This window comes from Myotis yumanensis, unplaced genomic scaffold (genome assembly GCF_028538775.1).
Source record: "Myotis yumanensis isolate MYYU_CA2020_CCGP unplaced genomic scaffold, mMyoYum1.0.hap1 SCAF_16, whole genome shotgun sequence".
NCBI lineage: Eukaryota > Metazoa > Chordata > Mammalia > Chiroptera > Vespertilionidae > Myotis > Myotis yumanensis.
Window position 1 is genome coordinate 22,771,746 of NW_027223767.1, and position 27,792 is coordinate 22,799,537.

General features: G+C 39.9%; 1 protein-coding gene across 1 annotated transcript; it reads right to left on the reverse strand.

Moving 5' to 3' along the window:
- Positions 1-340: 340 nt before the first annotated feature.
- Positions 341-27,792, reverse strand: UTP6 (UTP6 small subunit processome component). The gene is made up of 19 exons (XM_070393787.1): positions 27,641-27,792; positions 26,063-26,147; positions 22,606-22,647; positions 22,272-22,364; positions 20,441-20,488; positions 19,755-19,818; positions 17,962-18,080; positions 14,539-14,616; positions 13,502-13,583; positions 12,938-13,019; positions 11,424-11,608; positions 10,717-10,796; positions 10,285-10,362; positions 7,364-7,543; positions 6,155-6,235; positions 5,850-5,959; positions 5,018-5,084; positions 2,601-2,673; positions 341-1,734 (listed from the first exon to the last, which is right to left on the reverse strand). The coding sequence occupies exons 1-19, from the start codon at positions 27,730-27,732 to the stop codon at positions 1,577-1,579; spliced, it is 1,797 nt and encodes a 598-aa protein (XP_070249888.1). The 5' UTR covers positions 27,733-27,792; the 3' UTR covers positions 341-1,576.

The following is a 27,792-nucleotide window of genomic DNA, read 5'->3' on the forward strand; positions in this document are numbered from 1 at the left end:
TTGTGTTTCTCTCACATCAATTTTCTCTCTGTCTCTCCCTCTCCCTTCCACTCTCTCTAAAAATCAATGGAAAAATATCCTCTCATGAGGATTAACAAAACAAAAAAGTTAACAACAGAAATCACACACTTCAAAACACACCTCTGGATGTCAAAAAAAACACACCACACACACATACATACATACACACACACACTAAAAAAAAACAGCTGGGGCAAATTATTTGCAATAAAGGAGAGACAAACTAAAGGTTAATGTTCTTAATATATAAAAAATTCTTACAAATTAGTAAGAAAAAAGTTCAAAAAACTGTCAAAGAACATGAGACGATGAGAACCAGGAAAAACACATTAATTTCATTAATGTCAAAGAAATGCACATGTCATTTTTCACCTATTAAAATGATAAAAATATAAAATATCCACTGCACCCAAAAGTACTGATATTTTCGTACATTGCTTGAAAGTATTTTCATACATTGCAAATTGACAATAATTAATATTCCTTAAAAAGTTATATCCTTTAATAATTCTGTCATATGTCAACCTACTAAACAAATAACCAGGGATATAAAAAGATTTATAAGAATCTTCATCAACAGCATTTATAATTAAAAAATTACAAATGAGATTAATAAAGCAAGTCATGGCTCATCTATTCAAAGGAATGCTATAAATTAAATGTTTTTAAGGCTATATTAAAAACCATTAAGTGAAACATATGTAAACTGTACTGAATGCTTCTCCCAGTAACATTTTGTTAAAAATATAAAATACCAACTGTCTCCCCTGCTCCCAGAATGCCCTTCTCTGCTCCAAGCCATCCTCCATCATCGCCTCTGAAGCCCTTCTCTGCCGCTCTAATCTACTCCCTATCCCTGCCCTTTGGTTGCCAGGCATTGCCCACAGTAAACATTGCTCTGCAGGTCAGTCCCAGTGATAGAAGACACTTTTATAATGTCTTAATCTTCTTAAAGGACTTTTCCCCAATACCCAGCATCCTTTTCTGCTACTTCAGCCAGCTCTCAGGACATCCAGCTCTGTTCCTCCAACCTCTACCTCCATCCCAAAGAGCTTCCCTTCTTTCCTGCTTATGAATGACTGAATGAGTGATCTAAGAGAATAAATCCAATTCTGATCAAGGAAATCAAATTACTAAGTGTAACTCCAGATGATGACAGGATACTTTTATTTTATTTTATTTCCATTATTCTATTCTCACCATATTTTCTACAAGAGATGCATACCATGTATACTTTTATAATAAGGAGAGAATAAACAAACAGAACTGTACTTTCTCCAAATTTCAACCCGCCCCTAGGTTGAGATTAGAAATACTCTAATCAGTTGTGTGATTTCCACATATTTTGGAAAACATTTAGAGCCTACAGTAGATCCAGCCTCAACAAGTAGCCTCTGGCCATGAAACAGCAGTTCTCTTTCCTGGAATTAAAGATTAACACAAAATTATAACATATCTCAAAATCTTGTCTGTAAATTGCAGACGAATTCATAACAAAACCTGCCCAGAGGGCTCATGATACTATTTTACAAGGTTGGCTGTGGTCTTCTTCTTTTCACAAATGGCCAGCTTGATGCATAGCATGTTTAGCTACAAACGCCTCTGCTGACTCTCCCTGCAACATCTTCATGGCTCGCCAATAGATCTGTCCGCAGTTCTCAGGTCTACCAAGGGGGTGGTTCAATTCTTCTTTGATGTAATCCATCCAAAGATCTTTAAAGGGAACCAAAAACTTACTATAAACATGCAATTAGATAAAGGATGCGGCTTTATTAGGTAAACTTAATTATTTAATATCAATGTACCACAAGATTTCTAAGAAACTTAACTTCTTGTGATTTCCATAGAACCCTATGTGAAAAAATACCTCTCTCATCATCTTTACACTAGATATATCAAAACTATTTTTTTTAAGTAGAAAACTTCACTTTAATCATAGTAATCTATATATTTTACAAACTCAAATAGACTAAATATTTTGGAGGCAGAATTTTGTTGAGTCTCTTTCAAGGTGAAACTGACCTCAATGAGTTCACTATAACCCTGTTACCATTCTTAACAAAACTTGTTTGGGTTAGTAAACAAGTTTTTTCATGCATTCCATCAGAAAGTCTGTTGAAACCTCTTAAAAACTAATGCATTTTTTAAAATGTGGGTTTAACAACTACACATGTCAGTTTTTGAGTGCGAATTTACATGCCATACCTACACCCAGAAGTCCTATAAATGAGGACAATGCGGCAACAGTCAATGACAACTAACGTCAATTAGCGTGCCACCGCCCCTTTACTGTAACTCCCATTCCTTTTTGTTCTGACCACATTATTAACCTTTCCCTTACAAATGCCACATTTTTTAAAGAGAACCAAACCAATCAAATCTTTCTCTATTCAAGAACTAACAGTTTTATCTGCAAGTACTTATGCACCAAGTGAGGGAACAGGCAGGGCAAGAAAGCAAGTTTTATTCTCAAAGAGGGCCATGACCCAAAAGTTAAGAAACACTGTTCTAACCACACTGATAGGTTACAGATCACACATGCAAACAGACTTTTGTGCCTATAGCTAAAGTTTACTTACCAGAATCTACAGATCCAAACTCTCTCAAAGCCCTCTCATAATATTCTCTCAAGTTCGCCATTTTGCAGGATTCCTAACAAAAATAATCAGAGAATCTTGCCTCAAAACCTTAATTTACAATGTCACAAATTCATTTCAACCACATTGTTAAACTGCTACCATCTATTAGGTACTTGAAGGAGAGGAGGGTTGGGGCTTAGGATGAGCATAGCCTGGCTTTCAACTTACTCAGAGAAAAGTCATATGCATTTACTTCCAGGGTGAAGTAAAAGTTAGTGATAAAAAGCATTTTGCTATGGTAGCATGAAAAAAGCCTAATTAGTTCTCAGTGGGAGGAATATGGAAGCTTCACAGGAAAGTATATTTGAAAACCCTGAGGGAGGAGTAGGATTAAAATAAATAAATGCAGAAGGTTCTACTCCCTATGGCTAGGGATGTCTTCCTTTTGAATACCTGGCCTCTAGCACATGTTAGCTGTGTCAACCTTAAAACTTTTTAGCCCTAGCCAGTTTGGCTAAGTGGATAGAGATCATCATTAGCCTGCGGACTGGAAGGTCCCAGGTTCAATTCCAGTCAAGTGCATATGCCCGGGTTGTGGGCTCCATCCTCAGTACGGGGTGTGCAGGAGGCAGCCAATCAATTATGCTCTCTCATCATTGATGTTTCTATCTCTATCTCTCTCTCCCTTCCTCTCTGACATCAATAAATATATATATATATATATATATATATATAGACAGAGAGAGAGAGAGAGAGAGAGAGTGAGTTAGTTTTTTATTGAGGCAAAATATATATAAATATTGGTTATATGACCTTTCCCAAATTTTTTTTAATCCTCACCCAAGGATATGTTTTTCATTGAATCTAGAGAGGGAGAGAGAGAAGCATCAATGTGAGAGAAAAACATCAGTCAGTTGCTTCCCGTACTCACCCCGACCTGGGATCAAACCCCCAACCTGGTATGTGCCCTGACTGGGAATCAAACCTGCAATCCTATGGTACAAAGGACAACACTTTTTTTTTTAATTGATTTTTTACAGAGAGGAAGGGAGAAGGATAGAGAGTTAGAAACATCGATCAGCTGTCTCCTGCATATCCCCCACTGGGGATGTGCCTGCAACCAAGATACATGCCCCTGACTGAAATAGAACCTGGGACCCTTCAGTCCGCAGACAGACGCTCTATCCACTGAGCCAAACTAGTCAAGACAACACTTTAACCAACTGAGCCACATGGCCAGGGTGACCTTTAGCAAACTTTTTAAATCCTCTGACCTTGAAAGGATCCTCACACATACAACAAGGATAATGATATATTAGAGCAGGGGTCCTCAAACTTTTTAAACAGGGGGCCAGTTCACTGTCCCTCAGACCGTTGGAGGGCCGGACTATAGTTTAAAAAAAAACTATAAACAAATTCCTATGCACACTGCACATATCTTATTTTGAAGTAAAAAAACAAAACGGGAACAAATACAATATTTGTATTTGCATGTGGCCCGCAGGTCATAGTTTGAGGACCCCTGTATTAGAGTAATTACAAAGACTAAATTAAAATGCTGATTAATTATGCACCAAGCCAAAGAGTGGGTACTAACTTCACAATAAAAAAATGCTAATGCTTCTCTCTCTCTCTTTCTCTAAAATTAATAAATAAAATAAAACAGTAAAAACTGTGTATATAAGTAAACAAAAAATTAAAGAAAACAATAAAAGTAACAACAAACATGGTTGGTTGTGTTACTGTAATGGGATTAGATACATTTGATATCCATGTATTAGTTTTCTGAGTCTTTCCTGTATTTTTCCTCACTCATGTGCTCTGTTAAAAATACCAGAAACAGCCCAGCTGGCATAGCTCAGTGGTTGAGCATCCACCTATGAACCAGAAGGAGGTCACGGTCGATTCCCAGAGAGGGCACATGCCTGGGTTGTGGGCTCGATTCCCCAAAGGGAACAGCCGATCAATGATTCTCTCTCATCATTGATGTTTCTATTTCTCGCTCCCTCTCCCTTCCTCTCTGAAATCAATAAATATATTTATTTATATATAAAAAAAAAAATATATATATATATATATGTATCAGAAGCAGTTACTGGGTGCCTACTCTTTACCTCATAACCCAATACAAGAGATAAACAGGATGCTGTGGAGGCAGAAACAGTGCCTCGCCCAGCCTGGCAGGGAGGGCTTCCTATAAGCGGTGACATCTAAGTATTCAATTTCCTGAGAGGTACATTCTCTTCTTTGTCTGATTACCATTTCTAAACCATCTCTATGAAAAAAAGGGATTAGACAAAGGGACCAGAAATTTATATTGTATTATAATGAGCTTTTTAAATATTAAAATGCTGCCATAAATTAGTGACCACTAATCAATTTTCCCAGACAAGAAATGAATAAATAAGAACACTTACTTGCTCTTTTTCAAATTGGATTACTTTCCTGAAAAAAGCAACTGAAAATGGACGGCTTTCCTGTAAACTAAAAAGTAGAGGGGGCACCGTTATCCTCCATAATGACAGCCACCGCCACCACAAAACATGGTTCAGTAAAAATCTGCCCACAATTCAATGCAAGGACTGGACTTAACCACCAGTCACTCAATGCTTTCAATCTCCAATGATACTCTTCACCACCACCAAATTCTTTCCTATCCGGCTTTCTTCCTGTTCTTTCTTACTTTCAGAGTCTTAAGTTCCCTCTTCTACTACATCCCAAGGTCTTTTGAAAGAGACCAATAATTCTACTTCTAAGAATATCTTCTAGGGTAATGGTTTCCAACATGGATATATTTATGCAGAAATGTTCATCAAAGCAGAATTATTGTGCCAAATAACTTATGGCACATCTACAGAGTGAAATACCATATAGCTATTTTTAATAAATAATGTCTATGAAGAATTATTAATGACAGGGAAAAGGCCAGGCTTAATGTTCACCAACAAAAGTGATAAATAAAATGTAATTATAGTATAATTTCAAATATGTGACAGACAAATTTTAAGATGATATAGCAACATGAGTTTTTCTCTTGATGGAGGGATTAGAATGAATATTTAGTTATCTCTTTTTTCTTCTTTTTCATAATAGGTACGACTTGCTTTTACTGTTCAAAAAACAAATAAAACTTGTTGAAAAGCCTCTGGGATTACTTCCTCAGATACTATTTGTGACACATGTAATCTGTGTATGAGGAGCTGCGTGTGGAGTGGAGAAACGAGTACAGCTATGGACATCTGTGAGTACCTTTTAAACACAGCTCTGGCCTTTTTGTAGCCACCGCTTCGATAAGCCCAATCCAGGTACTTTTCCTTCAAAGTGACTGAGTCAGCACCCGTGACAGCTAAAATAGCTTTCTACAATTCAAAAAAAAGACACAGCTGTGTGAGGAAATTTATAAATATCAAAACCCATTTTCCCAGAGCCATCCCAGGTTGCTCAATAAATAGTGCTTTAGGAAGAGCTGCTATAGAAATAACCCTAAAGCTAACCAACCAGTAATCCCATCTGCTCATTCCCTACCCACTACAAAACTCAGAGCGGGCCTATACCTTATAGATGGCTTCAGTGTCTTCTTGGCTTTTGGCACCTTCACTCCACTCTGCCCAAGAAATCCACAATGGCAGACAAACCTGCTCATAATAAAAAAAAAGTTAGGAAATGAGAGCTTAGCACTACACTCTGAAAACTAGTCGCTATAAAGACACGTTCCTCCTAAGACAATCATGGATTCATTCCCACTCTGTCCTCGCTTTGACAGAAGCTTCTGTGACCAGGAATGACATGCCAGAATACAGCCTTCTAAACAAGTCACCCAAAGCAATACTCTCCTGTTAACTCTAGTTCCCTTATGCTGAGGAATGTTGCCTATCTATATATATAAAAGCCTAAGCTGCCAAACAATCGGTTGACCGATCGCTATGATGCATACTGACCACCAGGGGGCAGGTGCTCAGCAGCTGCCCCCTGGTGGTCAATGTGCTCCCACAGCCAACCTCCCGCAGCTGGCTAACCTCCCATGGACCCCTCCCCCTGGCCAGCCGGCCCCGATCAGCCCTGGTTGGGACTGGGCAAGATGGCCTCTATCAGCCCGATCACCGGTCAGGCTGAGGGACCCTACCTGTGCACTAATTCGTGCACTGGGCCTCTAGTAGTTATTATAATTGATTATCTGTTAGTTAATTAACAGCCAATAGCTAGTCAGACCTATACCTACCGAGGTCTCTGCTCTTTAGGGCCCACAACACAAGTACTAATTATCTAGGCTGAACTATCTAACCTTCACTCATGTCTCAGAGGCACACGCATATGAGCAATAAAATAATTAAGATTTTTTTTTCCCACTTTAACTTCTGGAATACTTTTTTCCTACTAATATAAAAGATTCACTGCAAAGCTTTAAGGTTTAGTCCATTAACCTTTAAAGTTTAGAAATATACATGTGTTTTAAAAATCAGGCTTAAGCTCAGCTTTTGTAACAAGTGAGAATATACTATTAATATTTCTCACTTGTAGGGTATCTAGATGGAATATAAAACTTTACATAGTCAATTTCCAAATAAAGAATTAGAAATAGGCCATTAAATGGAAGTAAATTTTTCTACTCTTGACCCTTAAATCACAAATGTACTCTAGGGCCAGCCCTCATGAGACAAGTACAAACATACTCTAGGGCCAGCTCTCACGAGACAAGTACACTCCAACTATGCTTTGGCTGAAATCTTATAAGGTTTCCCAAATAGAATGAAATACTCACAGACCTGGGGTTTCAGGGACGCAAAGGCTTCTTTAAAAACACTGGCTATGTCAGGGCTCTTGGAATCAATCAGCACCTGCAGCTTCATCTGCCACATCATCACAGAGTCTCTAAACAATTCAATCCCGGCCACTGCCACCTGCAGAGCTTCCTTAAGTAAGTCATGCTGCAGCAACAACTCAATCTGGATAAAACAAAGGACCAGTGGAAAATTAATACTGAGAGCTAAATTATCTATGTAATGGGGGGAAAGGAGGCAACAGTTTCAATAGCCTTGCCACTAAGCCTTTCACTATGGCTGCCAAACAGGCACAAAGTGGACAATTTGCAAGTCCTCCTCCGTTCCCTGCTCCTACTCCCAAGTGGTATCCAAAAATAGGGAAGAGGTGAAAATTAGAAGGCCTAAATAATTTAGATTGAAAGTTAAGTTTTTAATAAAATAGTTCACTATAATAAAACCCATATCCACCAAATAGAATATAAAAATTAGTAAAGAGCTGGGCAGGTATAGCTTAGTGGTTGAGTGTCAGCCTATGAACCAGGAGGTCACCCCTCCATTCCCCTGTCAGGGCACATGCCCAGATTGTGGGCTGGTCCCCAGTAGGGGGCATGCAGGATGCAGCCGATCAATGATTCTCTGTCATCATTGAAGTTTCTCTCTCTCCTTTTCTTTCCTCTCTGAAATCAATAAAAATATATTTTTTTTAAAATCAGTAAAGATAAGACCAGTATTTGTAGGTTGGTAAGGAAACTAAAAGTTTATTCATTCAGAGTTGAGCACACTATAAACTGGTACAATTTTTCTAAAATATAATTTGACATTATGTAACAAGAGTCATAAAAGTGTTTGCAACTTATATTTGGGAATTATATTTTAACAAATATGGCCCAAAAGTATATCAATGGAAGGAAATCTAATCTGTTCAAAATGCTTGTATCCACACTATTTTATTTATTTTATTTTTTTTAATATATTTTTATTGATTTCAGAGAGGGAGAGGGAGACAAAGATAGAAACATCAATGATGAGAGAGAATCATTGATCAGCTGCCTCCTGCAAACCCCACAATGGGGATTGAGCCCACAACCAGGGCATGTGCCCTGACCAGGAATCAAACCGTCATTTCCTGATTCATAGGTCAACGCTCAACCACTGAGCCACGCCAGCCAGGCAACACACTATTTTAACAAGGGAAAAAAAACCTAAAACCAATTCAATTTTATAAAATTGTGAAACAGCAAATAAAAGGGGAGTATATAATCCATTCACTCAGCAAGATTTTTATTGCATGCTGTATTTGCTAAATTCAATCATGAGAATATCAGGTGCATTCTCTACCACCCACAGAGCCTCTAGTCTAGCAGTTTGATATGTGCCATGACAGAAAAAGCATCATTGCTTTCGAAGTATAAAGCATGGCTTATGGCAGTGATGAGAAAGGCCTCCAACCAATAAAGAAACATCATTTAGACTTAAGAAAAAGCAGGCTTAAGTGAAAAGCAGAGATTCCAGCCAGCATATGCAAGAGGCTGAAGGTGAGAGACAGCTTGGATACAAAAGGAAATCCAAGTTTAGAATGGCTGGAGGGGTAGGATGTAAACTGCAGGGCTGGCAAAAGAGGCTGGAAATACAGGCAGGGGCCAAATTAATGACACTGAGCAGCTTTACCCAAAGGACAGTGGAAAGCCACAGAATAATCTGAAAATCAATTTTAAAAGAACATTCGGTGGGGATTCATCTGGACAAAGGATGGATGTAGAAATCAGCAAAGCTTAAGTTCAGCGGCAGTATGTTGAGGCACTCTCATTAAAGGCAAGGTCACTGAATGAGCGATGAGGTGATAGGGTTAGGAAGAACAAAACGAGAGATTTGGAGAGCAGAGGATGTTTGAAATAGCCAGAGTGGTGAATGGCAAAATAAGCAATAAGGAGAGAGCGTGACTGCCAAGACAATACTCAAAGCAAAGCCCATCTGGATATACAGGGTGGGACTGTCGTGCCAGCATTCAGTAACTCGAATTGGGACAGCTGAACTCACCCAGGTCTGGGATTTTTGCCACATAGATACTATAGCGGGAGAAGGGCACCTCAGTAGCGGTATAATAGTCTACTGTACAGGATATGCACCATGTAAGTATACGTAGAAAGTATTTTTGAATGTTAATGTAAAAATAATAGAATACAAAATAGCAAAACATTAGTTGTAATTATATAAAAATTGTATACTGATATGAATCAGGAGTTACACAAATCAAAGGCACTAAACAAATATAAAGATTCTGGACCTTTTTTTCCCTCCAAAGGTATTTAAATACACTAACACGTTCATTATCTCATGTTATGCTCTCAACAACTCTGTGATATGGCAAAAACAAGGACTGCTATCACTATTTTAAAATCAAACTCAGAAAGGTTAAGTGATTTCCCCAAGTCACCTCGCTGTTAAGTGGCAAAACCTGATCTAGAACTATGTACTCCTACAGCACATTACTCTGGTCTCTACAATAATCCTTACCCACCTGGGGGAAGGAATGGGTTACTATGCCTCCTACTAGAGTGTCAGCTTCTGAAACACAGGGAACACATCTAATGTGTTTTAATTGTACCAATGGTTAACCTGGGCCAGGCATTTAGATTAAAGCTAGGTAAGGCATGTTCAGTAAAAGATGGAAGTGTGGACAAATCAACCAAACGGTGACTCCTTGTTCTGAGTATTTCCCGCTCTATAACATTCTTCCCTTTACTGGTACAGGTTTCATTTTGTTATACAACTAACACTGAGAGCCAAATGTAAATACTCTCTACATCCACATACCAAACTTCCGAATGGTCTTAGTCACATACCATGTGTATCACAACAATGACACCAGCACGAACCCACTGGAACTGAATACGTATAATTGCAGTGAATGTTGGTGTCCTTACCCACTGCTTGTACAGGAATTCTGGTAGAAGTCTGAGTTCATGTGCCTTCTTGAATGCAGTCATGGTCCTTTCCAGCCTCTGGAACCAGAAAAATGCCTCACGTCATCACCAAGATCCCAGCAGAGGTTGCTGGCCTCCGATAGGAACAAATGCAGTTTCGCACATTTCTGAGAGCTGGGAGAAGGGACTGAGGTGGTTTCACTTATGATCAGATGAGCTGGACAGCTGCCCCAAGCACAGCCCAGCAAGAGAGCACCTCCTGACCCAGGGACCAGGATAAGGCAAAGCAGACTCAGACCTTCAGAATGACAGGTCACTCAAGGAGAAAGAGCAATAAGCATGAGGTTCTTGGAAGCTGTCCCAGGCCCCAAGAGTCTGTCCTTCTTTCAAAAGGTAGTCACTTTCTCCTCAGCCCTGTGACCACGTCCTTACCTGCCCTCTAAGGGACTGATTACTTGTCTTCTTAGCAAATCTTTCCAAGCAAAAGCTGATGTAAGACTTCCACATGGCCTCTGAAAACGTCAGAGAGATTCCACTGATCAATCACCAATTCTTAGTTTAACAATCATCATACATCTTTCCTTTGAAGGGAAAACTCCTCTGAAGAAGGGATTAAACTAATCTGATGGGGGAGTGGAGGGGAATAGCTATTCTGATTACAGCCAATAAACCATCTCAGACACTGGGGAAAAAACAACTGAGTAATGACATAAATATAAAAATTGAAAACCATGTTATATATGCCCTCTTAATACTTCAATATTACAAAATTAGGAAGTAATCTATATTAAAAGATAATTAAGGAATTATAATTAAACAATCTTCCTAATATCACTTCCCCAAATAAGTGAATACATACATACATATATATATGTATGTATATATGTATGAATACAATACATATATGTATGTATGTATTCACTTATTTGGGGAAGTGATATTATATATATATCCCTACTGTCAAGGAAGGTCATAAAAGCTCCATCTTTCACATCCAGAGAAAGAACAGGTTGGAAAGCCAAGTACACTGTAGACTACCGGAGACTCCTGAAAGCGACCTGGCCACGGGACGGGAGCTTCGGTCTCCTGTTCATGAACACCATTGCTTCCACACCGCACCGTGGTTTGGTGCAGCTCACCTGTAGGGAGAGTCTGGACAGCCTCTTCGTACACAGCGCAGCAGCGCTCCTCCCTCCGGCCCATCTCCAGTGCTCGGGCTTGCTTTGTTGCAGGCTGCTCTTCTCCTGGCTGTGGCTGGATCTCTAATTCTCGCCGTGCCACGTAATCCCAAGTGAGAGGGTCATCTGTGTGCAGAGCCTGAAGGCTGGAAAACAGTTTACTGGCATGAATCCTATGGCAGGAGACTAATTCAGGTATCCAAAAGACAGTTCCCTATGCTCTATAAATGTATCCAAGGCAGCCCTTTACAATCCGTTACCATAAGCAGGCTCTTCAGGTTACCTTCACACTCACGGTATAAATTTTGTCTATGGATGATCAGAGTTGTCGCCATTTATTAGGTTTCAGTGTTAACTTTCAAGTTAGCTCTCAAAGTCAAATCAGCAGGGAGGTATGAGGACACAATCCTCCTTGAGCCCTGGAGAACCTTAGTATATCCAGGCTCTTGCATTTCTAAAATAAAGGCAGAGAAAAAGCAACACCTAATCCTTTACCAAAACCCTGAAGCTGTCTAAAGAGAAAACAGATTCACATTCTACTTTATCTCCTGTGAAAGGAAGGGGTACTACCTCAGAGTGAAGTACCCACAGGTAGGCTCCAAGTAATTCAAAACCATATAACCAGAATTAAAGAATAAAGTGCCCTAGCTGTTTTGACTCAGTAGATAGAGCGCTGGCCTGCAGACCAAAGGGTACTGGGTTCGATTCCGGTCAAGAGCACATATCTTGGTTGCAGGCTCCTCCCCAGCCCAGGCTCTGGTCTGGGCTCGTGCAGGAGGCAACCAACCAATGTGTTTCTCTCACATCAATATTTCTCTGTCTTTCCCTCTCTCTTCTACTCTCTCTAAAAATCAATGGAAAAATATTCTCAGGTGAGGATTAAAAATAAATAAATAAAGTCACCTGCAGCACTCAACAATAAACATTCGTGAGTACAACTCTCATTTTACAGGCAAAAGACATGCCAGGAAAGCAGAAATACAGATTTTTTTTTAAATATTTTTATTGATTTTTTTACAGAGAGGAAGAGGGAGGGATAGAGAGCTAGAAACATCGATGAGAAAGAAACATCGACCAGCTGCCTCCTGCACACCTCCTACTGGGGATGTGCCTGCAACCAAGGTACATGCCCTTGACCGGAATCGAACCCGGGACCCTTCAGTCCGCAAGCCGACGCTCTATCCACCGAGCCAAACCGGTTTTGGCAGAAATACAGATTTTTATAAAAATTGTAGGATTTACTTGTTATTGAATAAAGGCAAAGTATTTTCCAAGGGAAGCCAGTAAGTGGATCAAACAACTTCTCCAGGAATATATATTTTTAATATGATTTACTATGGTACAATGGTCCTAAAACAATGCTTCCCTCCAAGGATTTAGTGTGGTATCTTCTTCACCACTTTGTAAATATCCAACCTCAAACCCTAACCACAAAATAAGAACAGCCATATCCACCTTTCCACTATTTTACTTACTCATCATAAATTTCTTTTTGCAGATTTTTAGCAAAATCGAACAGCTGTGCAATTGAAAGCAGTGACACATGAAATTCTGCACCTAAAATTAAAAAAGTGGGAGAGGGAAGTAAGACTTTGAAGTATCACCTTACTCTAAAAGTATCACCTTCCTGATGTACTGAAGTTAGTTTGTTTTAAATTGAGAAATAGGACAAAGCAGGAAACAAAAATCGCCCATAGTTTCATTACACAAGCAAAGCCATTATTAATATTTTGGAGTATTTATAAGTACTTGTAGCTTTATTCTAAACTTCTTAAGGGCATAAAGAAATGTATTAAATCATCTATTTCAACTCCCCACATGAATTAAGTACTAAATAAAAACTTATTGAAATGTTCAAGTATATCCTAAGGGGCAATAAGTTTTCTGAAAGAAACAGGACACTATTCCTACAATCAGAGTTTTATACATATTCTAATAGAATTTTTAACAGAAATTTTCAAAATTAGCTAAAGGTCTTCCTCATTATAAGTAAACTGTTTCACTTTCCCATCATAAATAGATTTTCAAAAGATACCTACCTTTAATTATGTTTATGGAATTTTTGTAGATGATCCGTGCCAACTCACCCGTAAGGATTTCTTCAGGATAATCAAGATTTCCCTAAAGAGTGTTACATTGAACGTAACTTAACAGGTAGTTGAAGTAAGTAGAAAAAGAATAGGATAAAAATGAACTGTCCTAGACTACCTGTGCCATATAATCTCTGGCAAATCACATCTCTCTCTGACAATTCCCTCACTTATAAAATGTGTAGCTGAATAAGACCGCTAATCTTCGAACTATGTTCTCTCAGGCTCCTGGAGTGGTTCGGGATCACTTGGCTTAAGGCATCACTCCCCATTTAGACCAGAATAGGTCAAATTTTACATGCCCTATTGACCCTTCTCTGTACAACTCTATTTGGATGAAAAATTTCAGAACCCTGGCCAAGTAGCTCAGTTGGTTAGAGCATTGTCCCGATACACCAAGGTTGTTGGTTCGATCCCTGGTCAGGGCACATATAAGAATCAACCAAGGAATATATAAATAAGTGGAACAACAAATGGATGTTTCTCTCGCTCTTTCTCCCTTCCTCTCTCTCTCTAAAAATCAATGAATTTTTTATTAATTTCAGAGTTCAAAACCATAACAATAGATGATAGCAAAGTTCCTTTTTCAGTTCTAACATTCTGAAACTTCTTTCTTTAAAACTATTCTATCACATAAAAAATTATATAAAAAAGGAGCCTGGAAGCCACACATTTCATAATCTTTCTCAAGCTCTATTAATATGTCACTTCATGAAATCATAAAGTATTAAAGAGTAGCATTTGGCCATTCCATCAGTAATAATTTTGAGGATCACTCCAATTAGTCCCAATGTCTATTTTTATAGCACAAAATTCCATTTTTATTACTAAGCCCATTTTACCAGGTCAACTCCAGACTCATCTCAAAGTTTCCAAATATGACATTAAATTGGAAAGAAAAATACATTCCAAAGATTTTTCTCTTACACCTAAGCAGCTCAAAACACTATACATTTTTAATAAGTTACAACACATTAGGCTCTTACCACATCCATTTTGGCTTTTTCAAATTCTTCCTTTTCCTTCCCCAATTTCTCAGCATGCATCAGCTCCATCCTGAAGTACTACAGAAGGGAAATGATGAACTGAAAAGCTTTAGAGATAACTTTTTTTAATTAGAAACATAGAAGATGCCCTTTTTTTAGCCATAATAATTGGATCTGGGAAAGCCTGGGGGGGTGGTATATCTGCTATGAAACTAGCTGGCACTGACAAGGAGGGGGATTCTTTGATGGTGGAACAGTTCTGTATCTTGATTGCAATGGCTACACAAATCTACACATGAGAGGAGAAAAAGAACTATATGCACATTATACCAATAATAATTTCTTGGCTTTGATGTTATACTACTTTGCTATTATAAAATGTAACCATCAGGGAAAACTGAGTAGTATATGGTACACAGGACCTCACTGTATTATCTTTGTAACTTGGTGAGAATCTGTAATTATTTTGAAGTAAAAATCAATGGCAAACATATAATATCAGGTATACAAAGAGAAACTAATGCATGATTAACATGATTTACTAATGATGTACTACAATCCTAATGTAGGGGCTCTCGATACCCTTTTAGGTGGTCTGCAAGATGAAAACTACTTTCATAATAATACTAACATGTTCCTTGCCTTTTACTCTTATTATATTAAGAGTTTAAAGTTTTTCAGAGACTATATAATGGGCCCTATCACCTAGACCAGTGGTCGGCAAACTGCGGCTCGGCAAACCGTGGCTCGTGAGCCACATGTGGCTCTTTGGCCCCTTCAGTGTGGCTCTTCCACAAAATACCGGCTCTTCCACAAAATACTGACTTCTGCGCATGGGCCACAAAGTTTCAATCGCACTGTACGTGCGCGCCTGCACGTGGTATTTTGTGGAAGAGCCACACTGAAGGGGCCAAAGAACCACATGTGGCTCTCGAGCCTCGGTTTGCCAACCACGGACCTAGACCAGTGGTTCTCAACCTTGGTTGCACATTAGAATCACCCGGGAATCTTGTTAAAATTCTGATTTCTGGGCCTCATTCTCCGGAACTTCTGTTTCTTTGTTACTAATGATGAGGCCCAGAAATCAGGATTTTAACAAGATTCCCAGGTGATTCTAATGTGCAGCAAAGGTTGAAAACCACTGACCTAGACTGAATGCCAAAGGAGATCTGAGAATCCAGCTGTCCTCTATGAAGTCAGATATCCAAGGCATTAACAAAAATGTGTAATAATGCCATTCTTCTTTTTCAACTTTGTTTTAGAAGAGCTTTCATCTAAAAATAATTAATCTGTATTAACATATCATGAATTTATTTTTAAATAACTATTGTTAGATTTCTTGGTTTTAATTTTCAATGAAATAAAAACTGATAGCTATACCCCATATAAACAAAAGACCTTTGAGGTCCTCAGTAATTTAAGATAGAAAGAAGACCAAAATGTTTGAACACCACTACTTATAGATCAATATATACTAACAGGAACTATATTCATTACATCCTCCTATATAATAAAAGGCTAATATGCAAATTGTCCCCTTGGGAATTCAACCAACTGGGAGTTCGACCGCTCACTATGCCAGGCGCTGACCATCAGGGGGTGGCACAGAATGAAGAAAGGCCCTGGCTGGCAGCCGGCAGCTGGGGGAAGGAAGGCCCCAATCTACCCTGATCACCGGCCAGGCTTAGGGACCCTACCCGTGCACAAATTTTGTGCACCGGGCCTCTAGTATTAGATAAAAATACAGAACACAAGAATGTTATAGTCCTACTTTTCAGAAATAAAACCTGTTTTAAATATCTGTAATTGGCATAAAGTATGGGTGATAAGAATACTTTTTCTGTTACTTTTTCATAGAACTGTTTTCTATGAAATAATAAACAAATTCTAATTATTTTTTATAAGAATAAACAATAAATCTATTCCCATTTTAGAAAATACAAGTATGAACATTTATTGAAAGCCTCCAAAAAACATGTAAAATAATAACACCAGGGGGATAGATAGAGGTGGGAGAGAGGGGAAATAAATGGTGATGGGGAAAAAATAAATAAAAATACCATACAATAACCCTCTAACAGCAGGGAAGACTGATTCTTAAAATAGTTTTTCAATAAAAATAATCAAGGCAGCAAAGGAATGTCTAGTAGAATATGAAAAGAAACAAAGGGAATCAAGAGTACAATATAAGCCCTAACCAGTTTGGCTCAGTGGATAGAGCATCGGCCTACGGACTCAAGGGTCCCAGGTTCGATTCCGGTCAAGGGCATGTACCTTGGTTTCGGGCACATTCCCAGTAGGGAGTGTGCAGGAGGCAGCTGATCGATGTTTCTCTCTCATTGATGTTTCTAACTCTCTATCCCTCTCCCTTTCTCTCTGTAAAAAAAAAAAAAATCAATAAAATGTATTTTAAAAAAAAGAGTACGATATAAAACATCATTAAATTACTATAAGACAAACAAAAATATGGTTGGGACAGCTACAATACCAATTAGCATGAAAACCTATTATCTTTTTCCCCTCAGCATGGAGGTCTAATTTTCATTTGAAGACTAAATACCTCAGAAAAGGATGCAAAGTTTCCAATAATGCACCATTTCCAACATTTGTTTGGTTTTTTTTCATCAAAAGTATAGCCATCATTGTCCCAGTGTACCTCTCCAAGGGGAAGTAAGTCTACCAAGAAGGGAAGAAAGTACCTATCTCAAGAAAAAGAGACAAAGAGAATGAGAAGAAAATGGACAAGAAAGGGGAAGAGAAGCCAAAAGGAGGTAAGTGGGTGGAGGTGGGGGAGAAGTGGAAGAAAAGGACAGGAAGGAGGAGAGAGGCTAACAGAAGTGAATGGGAGGAAGGGAGGGAGGGAACGAGGAAGGGAGGGAAGAAAAAAATAAGAACAAAGGTATAAACATGGCTGAACCCCTGCCCCCCGACTGAAAAAAGTAAGGTCCAGTTCCCTACCCCCCGCCCCCCACCCCAACCATAATGGGCAGGTAGGAGCTTTAATGTCTCACTAACAACCTGGAACAGCGGTTCTCAACCTGTGGGTCGAGACCCCTTTGGCGGTCGAACGACTCTTTCACAGGGGTCGCCTAAGACCATCCTGCATATCAGATATTTACATTACGATTCATAACAGTAGCAACATTACAGTTATGAAGTAGCAAAGAAAATAATTTTATGGTTGGGTCACAACATGAGGAACTGCATTTAAAGGGCCAGAAGGTTGAGAACCACTGACCTAGAAAATGTACAGGGTCAAAACCTACTACTGGCCAAAATATACCCTCTTAGCCCCCTTTCTCCAGCAACTCCCTACTAACCACTAGCCTCTGTAATTGGAAGTTTTTTTTTAACTTAAAGAATGTGTGTCTCCAGAGGACCAAAGTGAGACATCACTCTCATGGAATGAACACACACACTCACTTCTTGATAAAGTTTTGCGGACTGGGGATGAAAGCGCAGAGCTCGAAGAAAGAGTTGTCTTGCACTTTCTGAAGACAAGCGATCTTCCATTTCCCATTTGGCCGCCATAATCCACAAAGCTATAAATGAAAACATCAGACTTTATTTTAATAAAGTAACTAACTTAGGCACACACACAAAAAATGAATGCTCCAATTTTAATACTGAAAGAATTTTTTAATCCTATCAAAAGAGGAAGGAAAAGGAGAGAGGGAGTTTGTAATGGTTATCTGTAAAGTACTGTTGCTTTATCTAAAATTACAAAGAATATCCTAAAGAAAACAGGTAAATATTAACATCTAAAAGTAGTTATTATGGTTCTATTACTATTTCATCAGATCTAAAGTCAACATCATTTGAAGTCACATACAAATTTTAAAAGTGATAACATGTTGGAAAAAAACTGTGCATCTTAGAATCAATGAAATAAAATTATTTTCCTCTTTTCTCTAATTAAAATAGTTCATAATTTTTTTAATGGCTCATAATTTTTAAAATAAATTTTTATCATACCTGCTAGGAATAAAGGCTTAAAAAACAGAACTTTTGTCCTTCTAGATGGGAAATTAAACTTGAGTGTGCATTCTAACCATTTCCCTATAAACTTAATAAAGGGCAGCAAGATTACCTTTGGTAAAGTGACCTATGGCCCTGACCGGTTTGGCTCAGTGGCTAGAGCAGGGGTGGGCAAACTTTTTGACTCGAGGGCCACAATGGGTTCTTAAACTGGACCGGAGGGCCGGAACAAAAGCATGGATGGAGTGTCTGTGTGAACTAATATAAATTCAAAGTAAACATCATTACATAAAAGGGTACGGTCTTTTTTTTTTAGTTTTATTCATTTCAAACGGGCCGGATCCGGCCCGCGGGCCGTAGTTTGCCCACGGCTGGGCTAGAGCATCAGCCTGCGGACTCAAGGGTCCCAGGTTCGATTCCAGTCAAGGGCATGTACCTTGGTTTCGGGCACAACCCCAGTGGGAGATGTGCAGGAGGCAGCTGGTCAATGTTTCTCTCTCATCGATGTTTCTCTCTATCCCTCTCCCTTCTTCTGCGTAGAAAATCAATAAAGTATATTTTAAAAAAAAAAGTGACCTATGGTTGGTAACCACATCTGGACTAGGCTAGGGTCCTGAAGCTATGCCCACCCATGGGTCTTCTAAGCCAGAGTGGCTCCTCTACCCACTCATCCCCTCGCACCTGAACTGTTTTTTAGCCTCTGAAGTGCAAACAGCACTCTACTGAAGAAAGGCACCTACGCTGTCCTGCTGTATTCTTCTGAATAAACTAGTGCCAAATGTAGCCTATTTGAGACTTGTGTGTTGTAAAATATCTAGTGGAGCCTAATACTTGAGAACAGGCACAGGCACCTCCACTGTAAAATAATGTACCATCACACAGTATACACAAGAGAAGTGTTTCTCTTACAAAACATGAGCACCTACTCTGTGCCAGTCACTCTTGTAAATCTGCATTAATCTTTTCCCCTGGAAGTTTCTGAAAACCCTTAAATAAGACTGCCTTCAAATAGAATGTCCCTCAAAGGAGCAAAGAGTTTCTTTTACAGATATAATGCCTGACACAGTAACCAGTACACAGCAGGCAGAGATGAACGAAGAAGCAGTTATTCAGGAACCGAGTCTCCTGAGGCCAAGTACCTAAGCTCACATTTTCAAGATAAGTTTTTAGATTTATCAGGAAAATAGTATGCATCTACATAAAAGGTTGCAAAAGAATTGACAAGGGTTTCACCATACCTGGCTTGTTTGAATGAATGGCCAACATGGCAGAGAATACCTTGCTAAGTTGAGCTTTCGTAGCCTGAAAAGAGGAAGAAAAATTATACTTCCTACACAGCAAAATCGCTGCTACTAATCTCTAAGTGATCTATCCTGTAACCATCTATAAAATCCAGTAGGGCTATCTTTAGGAGCATGTAAGCATACAAAGGCACTCATAGTTTTCTTCTACTTAAACCACTGTACCTAAATATCCTAAATATAAAATAAATTTTAAAAAATTCAGACCCCAGCTGGGTAGCTCACTTGGTTGGAGAGTTGTCCCGATGCACTCGGGTTGTGGGTTCGATCTCCAAGCAGGGCACATACAAGACTCTCTCTCACTCTCTCTCTCTCTCTTTCTCTCTCTCTCTCCTTCCCTCCCTCCCTCTCTCAAAAATAAATAAAATTTAAAAAAAATTTTTTCAACTTTAATGAACAAATACACATAAAGATCATTTTCTTTTCAACTGAATTGAAAGCCACTGAATCATTCAGATATGCAAATGTTACACTAAAGTTCAGCCTTCTTGTGTTCTTTTCCCATTTGTTCACCCTAACACCTTTGGAGAAAACATGGAATTCAGGAGGCAAGTATGGGGCTTAAAAGGCCAACTAACAAAAAGAAGGAAAGAGGGAGCAAGACACGCTGTCCAAATACTCACCCATTTCTTACAGAAGACTACATAGGATAGCCAAAGTTGAACATCATCCTGCAAGAAAAGCAATGTAGTAAGCTGCCTGAATTTGAACTTTATATTTAAAACTACTTTGAAACAAAGGCAGATTTCAGAAAATCTCATCAGTTATGAGACCCTTTAGTGCAGTGGTCAGCAAACTGCGGCCCCTTGAGTGTGGCTCTTCCACAAAATACCACGTGGGAGCGTGCACGTACAGTGCGATTGAAACTTCGCAGCCACACTGAAGGGGCCAAAGAGCCCCATGTGGCTCGCAAGCCGCGGTTTGCCAACCACGGCTTTAGTGTATTAGGCTCTTCCTCATCAAGGCCTTAGATCTCTTAACCACAATAATTCAATCTGTTCCCTACTCCCACCTACCATGCTCCAAGACAAAATCTGTTGTCTATCCAATTTGTTCAATGCAGTTTTTATTTTTTTTTTTAATATATTTTATTGATTTTTTACAGAGAGGAAGGGAGAGAGAGAGTTAGAAACATCGATGAGAGAGAAACATTGATCAGCTGCCTCCTGCACACCCCCTACTGGGAATGTGCCCGCAACCAAGGTACATGCCCTTGACCGGAATCGAACCTGGGACCCTTGAGTCCGCAGGCCGACGCTCTATCCGCTGAGCCAAACCGGTTTTGGCCAATGCAGTTTTTAAATGGTCTCAATCAAGAATAGCAACCCAGCCCAAACTGGTTTAGCTCAGTGGATAGAGCGTCCGCCCAAGGACTAAAGGGTCTCGGGTTCAATTCCGGTCAAGGGCACATTCCTCGGTTGCAGACTCAATCCCGAGCCTGGGGTGCATGCAGCCAGTCGGGGCATGTGTGGGAGGCGACCAATCTATGTGTTTCTCTCACATAGATGTTTCTCTCTGTCTCTCCCCCTTCCTTCCACACTCTAAAAATCAATGGAGCCCTGGCTAGTTTGGCTCAGCAGATAGAGCATCGGAAAGAGGAATGAAGGTCCCTGGGTTCAATTCCAGTCAAGGGTACATGCCTGGATTGTGGGCCCGATCCCCAGTGGGGGGCATGCAGGAGGCAGCCAATCAATGATTCCCTCTCATCATTGATGTTTCTCTCTCTCCCTCTCCCTTCCATCTCTGAAATCAATAAAAATGTATATATTAAAAAATAATAATAAAATAAAATCAATGGAAAAATAGCCCTAGGTTTGGATTACCCAAAAAAATAAAAAGAATAGCAACCCAAAATTTGTCATTCCTAGGAATCCAAAGTACTTCCCATATAACCTATAATAAAAGCATACTATGCTAATTAGACCAGACAGCCAAATGACCTTCTGGACGAAGCCAGAGCTGCGAAGGCCGAGGTCAGCTGCCACAGCTGTGAGGGCCAAGCCCCTTGCACAAATTTCGTGCATCGGGCCTCTAGTGTATATAATATGTCACAGTCCCAGAGCTGAACTTGAAGAAAATCAAGTTACTGAGATACTGTCCCTATTCTAAGCATTTATCTTCCCACATCTAAGTCTTTCCTTAGAGATATCAAAACAACTTTCTGATCCTTAATTATGTATCAAATCCACTGCTTTAAGCACCATCCTCACAGAATAACTATAAAGTAATGAGGTCAATGCCGACACTCTATCCACTGAGCCAAATCAGCTAGGGTGAGATCAATTTTCTTAATGGTTTAATAAGTCGTTTCAAGTAATGATACCATCATTAGACTAAGTACTGAGACATCCAAGATAAGAATAGAAATAGATAATACATTGGAATATCCACATCATAATATGTATAATACACATCTTCACATCTCTTACAGTTAAGCAAGCTCTGATCACTTACTTTCCACTTTGCTGAAGCTCGTCGGAATATGCCTTGTACCCGGTGTACAATAGAATTCTCAATCTCATCCTTCTTAAATGAATACCCGATGCGCTAAAAAGAACATAAAAAAAAAACACCAAAGCCTCAGTTTAATTACATTTATCCAAAGCTGCATTCCTACTTGGTCATTCAACAGTACTGACAGAGAAAGCAAATAGTTACAAACATCCATTATGAGTACATCATCATGCAACTTACCAATGCCAACTACTTCCCAAACCCAAGTTCTAGCTATAGAGCCACCCTATTTCATTTGATATTTTTTCAAACTTCCAGAAAATCAACTACTTACAGCTCTTCTTCTCTGGATCAGCTCCAGAAAATTAATTTCATACTGTGGAAGAAAAACATACCAAAAAAAGACAAAAATAAGAAAAATTATAATATTTTACATATGTAGGAAATACATTTAGCTAAAATCATAAAGTAAATAAAAATCAGGAATAGAAAGTAGAAGGTAATTTGCTATCAAAAAGCATCATCTACAGTAAGTCTAGCATTCACTGAAAATTCACCTTACTTCTACAAAACTGAAAAATACACATATGCCCTAGCTGATATGGCTCAGGTGGACAGAGCACAGGCCCTCAAACTCAAGGGTCTCGGGCTCGATTCCAGGCAAGGGCATGTACCTCGGTTGCAGGGAGCATGTGGGAGGCAACCAATTGATGTGTCTCTCACATCAATGTTTCTTTCTCCCCCCCACTCCCCACTTCCTCCCTCCTTTCCACTCTCTCTAGCAATCAATGGAAAAAATATCCTCAGGTGAGGATTAAAAAATACTAAAAATAAAATGCCTCTTATACCTCATAGCAAGTTTATATGGTTGTGTGCAAGTGGGGAATGTGGAAATATATGTAAGAGTGTGTGTTTATATATGTTTTTAATCTACTTATTTCAGTCATACTCTCTTTTTTTTTTTTTTTTTTTTAAATATATTTTATTGATTTTTTACAGAGAGGAAGGGAGAGAGATAGAGAGTTAGAAGCATCGATGAGAGAGAAACATCGATCAGCTGCCTCCTGCACATCTCCTACTGGGGATGTGCCCGCAACCCAGGTACATGCCCTTGACCAGAATCGAACCCGGGACCCTTCAGTCCGCAAGCCGACGCTCTATCCACTGAGCCAAACCGGTTTCGGCAGTCAGTCATACTCTCTTTTAAAACTAAACGAATCAATCTAATCCACACACAATTCTTTTTTTTCATATTCCTCTATTTGCACTGCCTTTATTTTTTTTAATTTTTTTATTAAGTTATTACATTGTGTCCTTATCCCCACATTACCCCCCATCCCCTTACCCCCCTGATGTCTGTGTCCATTGGTTAGGCCTATATGCTAGCATATAAGTCCTTTGGTTGATCTTTCCCCCTACTCCTCCTCTGAGGTTTGATGGTCTGATTGATGCTTCTCTGTCTCTGGATCTGTTTTTGTTCATCAGTTTATGTTGTTCACACACAATTCTTAAATATTTGAATAGTGAAGTGATTTGCCACTTCTTCAGTCTCCTGACAGTTAAACCCTTCTATTTCCTTCAATAAATCCTCCTAGAACGAGGTTTCCATCCTGGCTGCCTTCCAACCAACCTTTCAAAGTCCTTCTTAAAATGTAGTCTTGAGCTTAACACACTGCTTGCTCCACACTTTTTTTCAAACCAACATCTTCTGAGTGCCTATTATTTGCAATGTCGTCTGTTCAACTTACCCAACACCCTACTTTCATTAACATAATCCATTAAATTCTATTTTTTGACATAATATGCTCTTGGCTCATTTTAAGTTAGCAACTTACTATGAGCCCTAGAACTTCTTTCAAATACAAGACTCTTAGCCAGGTTGTATATATCGTTAGGATTTTATTGTGATTTTTTAATATGTTTTTGATTTTAGAAAATGAGAAAGGGAGAGAGAGAAAAACATCAATAAGCGAGACACATCAATCGGCTGCCTCCTGCACACTCCCTCCTAGGATCAAGCCCACAACTGGGCATGTGCCCTGACCAGAAATCGACCCTGCAACCCCTTGGTGCACAGGATGATGTTCAACCAACTGAGCCACACCAGCCAGGGCCCATTAGTTTTGTTTAATTCAAGCTCAGAACCTTTAGTCTTATAACATTTCATCTTGTTATTGGGTTCTTTCTGAATCCTGATTTTGTCATCCAACGTATTAGCTATTCTCCCCCATCTGAAAATTAGTCTAGCATGTATATATATATATATATATATATATATATATATATACTTTTAAAATATATTTTTATTCATTTCAGAAAGGAAGGGAGAGGAAGGGAGAGGAAGACATAGAAACATCAATGATGAAAGAGAATCATTGATTGGCTGCTTCCTGCACACCACCTACACAACCCAGGCATGTGCCCTTGACTGGGAATCGAACCATGATCTCCTGGTTCATAGGTCAACACTCAGCCACTGAGCCACTCCAGCCGGGCTAGCATATATATTTTATCCTCACTCAAATCGTCTATTCGTTTACAGGACTGAAGAATCTTGTGGCAACCTCTTTCTAAATTGACAGACTTACAGACACATAAGCATAAACTTTCCAACCAGCTACTATCATCAAACTCACTCTCCTTTTTTTTCCCCACAAGAGACAGTCTGTCAGAAATTAATGAAAGATCTTATATGCATACTAGAGGCCTGGTACACAGATTCTTGCACCAGTGGGGTCCCTCAGCCTGGCCTGTACTCTCTCACAATCCGGGACCTCTCAGGTGATGTTGGATAGCCAGTTTCGGCCCGATCCCCGCAGGCCCAATCCAGACAGGAGGGAGCCCGATCCTGTGCATTGAGCTTCTGTCCCCTGGTGGTCAGTGAGCATCATAACAACTGGTCGACTGGTCATTTGGTCACTTAGGCTTTTATATGTATAGATACTAGAGGCCTGGTGCATGACATTGGTGCACGGGGGGGGGGGGGGTGGAGGGGGGAGAAGGGGGTCCCTTAGCCCTGCCTACGTCCTCTCACAGTCCAGGACCCCTCAGGGTATGTCTGACTGCCGGCTTAGGCCCAGTTGGGCCTAAGCCGGCAGTCAGACATCCCTCTCACAGTCTGGACCTCTCACAGTCCAGGACCCCTCGCTCCTTACTGCCCATCTGCAGCGGAGGCGGGAGAAGGCTCCCACCACCGCCACTGTGCTCGCCAGCCATCAGCCCAGCTTCTGGCTCAGCAGCACTCCCCCACTTTGGGAGCGCACTGACCACCAGGGGGCAGCTCCTGCATTGAGCTTCTGCCCCTTGGTGGTCATAGCATGTCATAGCAACCGGTCATTCTGCCATTCAGTCAACTTGCATATTCGGGTTTCATTATATAGGATGCAATTCCTATGGATACAGATAACAGGTAGTGAAGGCCTGGGGTGGGGCGGGAATAGGTGGAAGGGAGTAATGGGGGCGGGGGACATCCATAATATTCTCAACAATAAAGACTTTTCTTAAATTATTTTTTTTAAAGAGTCTGTCAAATCGCTTGCTGAAATCCTGATACACAATGTGGTGTCTTTGGCAGTCTCTGATCTACTAACTCCATAAAAAAACAAATAAATGTTGTTTGCCAAGAACTAAAGCTTTAGTGGAGCAATGCTGTTCTCAAACCACCTCTGTTTTTGTTCATAAGTTACCTGTCTAATCATCAGTTCTAGAACTTCATTGAAAATTGACATCAAGCTGGCCGTTCAATTAATTTAAAATGTGTGAGATTAAAAGTCATGAAGTTATTCACTTACTTGAACATAATTGATAAAGTCTTCCTTACAAAGAGCTCTTCGCTGTATTTTGTATTCTAGATCTGAAGCCTTCTTAATGATAGCCCTGAGGAGAAAGCCATTTAAAATGTAACACTTGAAAAGAGCAAAGCTTAGCCCTAGCCGGTTTCGCTCAATGGATAGAGGGTCAGCCTGGGGACTGAAGAGTCCCAGGTTCAATTCCGGTCAAGAGCACATGCCTGGTTGCCAGCTCGATCCCCAGTGGGGGGCATGCAGGAGGCAGCGAATCAATGAATCTCTCTCATCATTGATGTTTCAATCTTTCTCCCCCTCTCCCTTCCTCTCTCTGCAATCAATAAAAAAAAATTTTTTTTAAAGCAAAGCTTAAGTAACTATGGGTTTTATTAAGTCTCTTAACTTTTTATATATTTAAAACATATTTACCAAAACATATAATTCCCAGACAATTATCCTTCCTAAGCAAGTATTCTCTTACATGATTACTTCTGTGTTCTTAAGGGCATCAGGATATATTTTTAAACTTTCATGAAAATCATCTTAATTGCCAGAACCACTAACATTCCCACCAGCAAAAAACTAAAACAAAAAAAATCTTAAATATTTTGCATTATTTATATTTGGCATTAATAAAGATTCCTTTTACTCCAAATTCAGGTCACTTAAATTTTAATAATAATCAACTCTTTCCTAAATTCCTTACTTCTGAGTTCTCGACATGCAGACTAAATACACACACACACACACACACACACACACACCAAAACCTAGATTGTCTCTACATAGAACGGTTTATTATTTCTACAAGGACTTATGGGAGAAGACTCTGTATTCAGCTAAGGAATACACACACAAAATGTGCATTTTAGGAGAATACAAGAATGCAAGACCAATAATTGTCTCTAGTTAATAACAACATTCACTGAGCCCTTATTAAGAGTCCACACTGATTATGTTACATTTCATTAACAACGTTTACTTTAAGGATCCCCCTAATCACATTAGTACATTCTCAGTCATTGTAAAATGAAGAAACAGTGGCAGAAAACCATTTAAAACTATTAGACTTAATGTTAACCAATTACTGAGTGCCCATGTTATGCCAGACATTGTTGGCTAAGCCCTGGGGTAGAATAGGAAATTGAATTAAATGGGCCCCGTCCTCAAGTCTTGTTGGAAAGACTTATCTGCTCCTCCGGGGTGCCCTCGTGCCCTCTCCGCGTCCCCAGAGCATCTCCCGTCACCGCACAGTACACACCGCACTGCGATCGGAACGTTTAATTGTTCTGTCTCCCCCACCACCCGCAGGGCAGCCGGCGCCTGATGGGCAGAGACCCTGGGATTATCACCTTTACAGCCCCAAGACCCGGCTCCAGGAAGGGCTGTCAGTATGTCTTGCGGGACGGGTCCCCTTGCAGTAAATGAAAAGTTAATTCTAGGCATCGTCAACATCGAGAGACGGGCTTCCGCCACGTTAGGAAAATAAACATAAGTGCTCCCACCCCTGGCCCCGGCACACAGGCACGCTCGCCCCGCAACCTCCCCTCGGCCCGCCCCAGCGCTTCTTCGTCCTCAGCTCACTTTATCTCCGCATGACTGAACAGTCCGATGCGCTCCAGCTGCTCCAACTCCGGGAGCCGGTCCTCTATGCGTTCCTGGATGATCTCCGCCATGAGGTCCGAACTCTAGAACCCCACCAAGCGCTTCTCAACTTCCGACACGCGCGGGAAGGG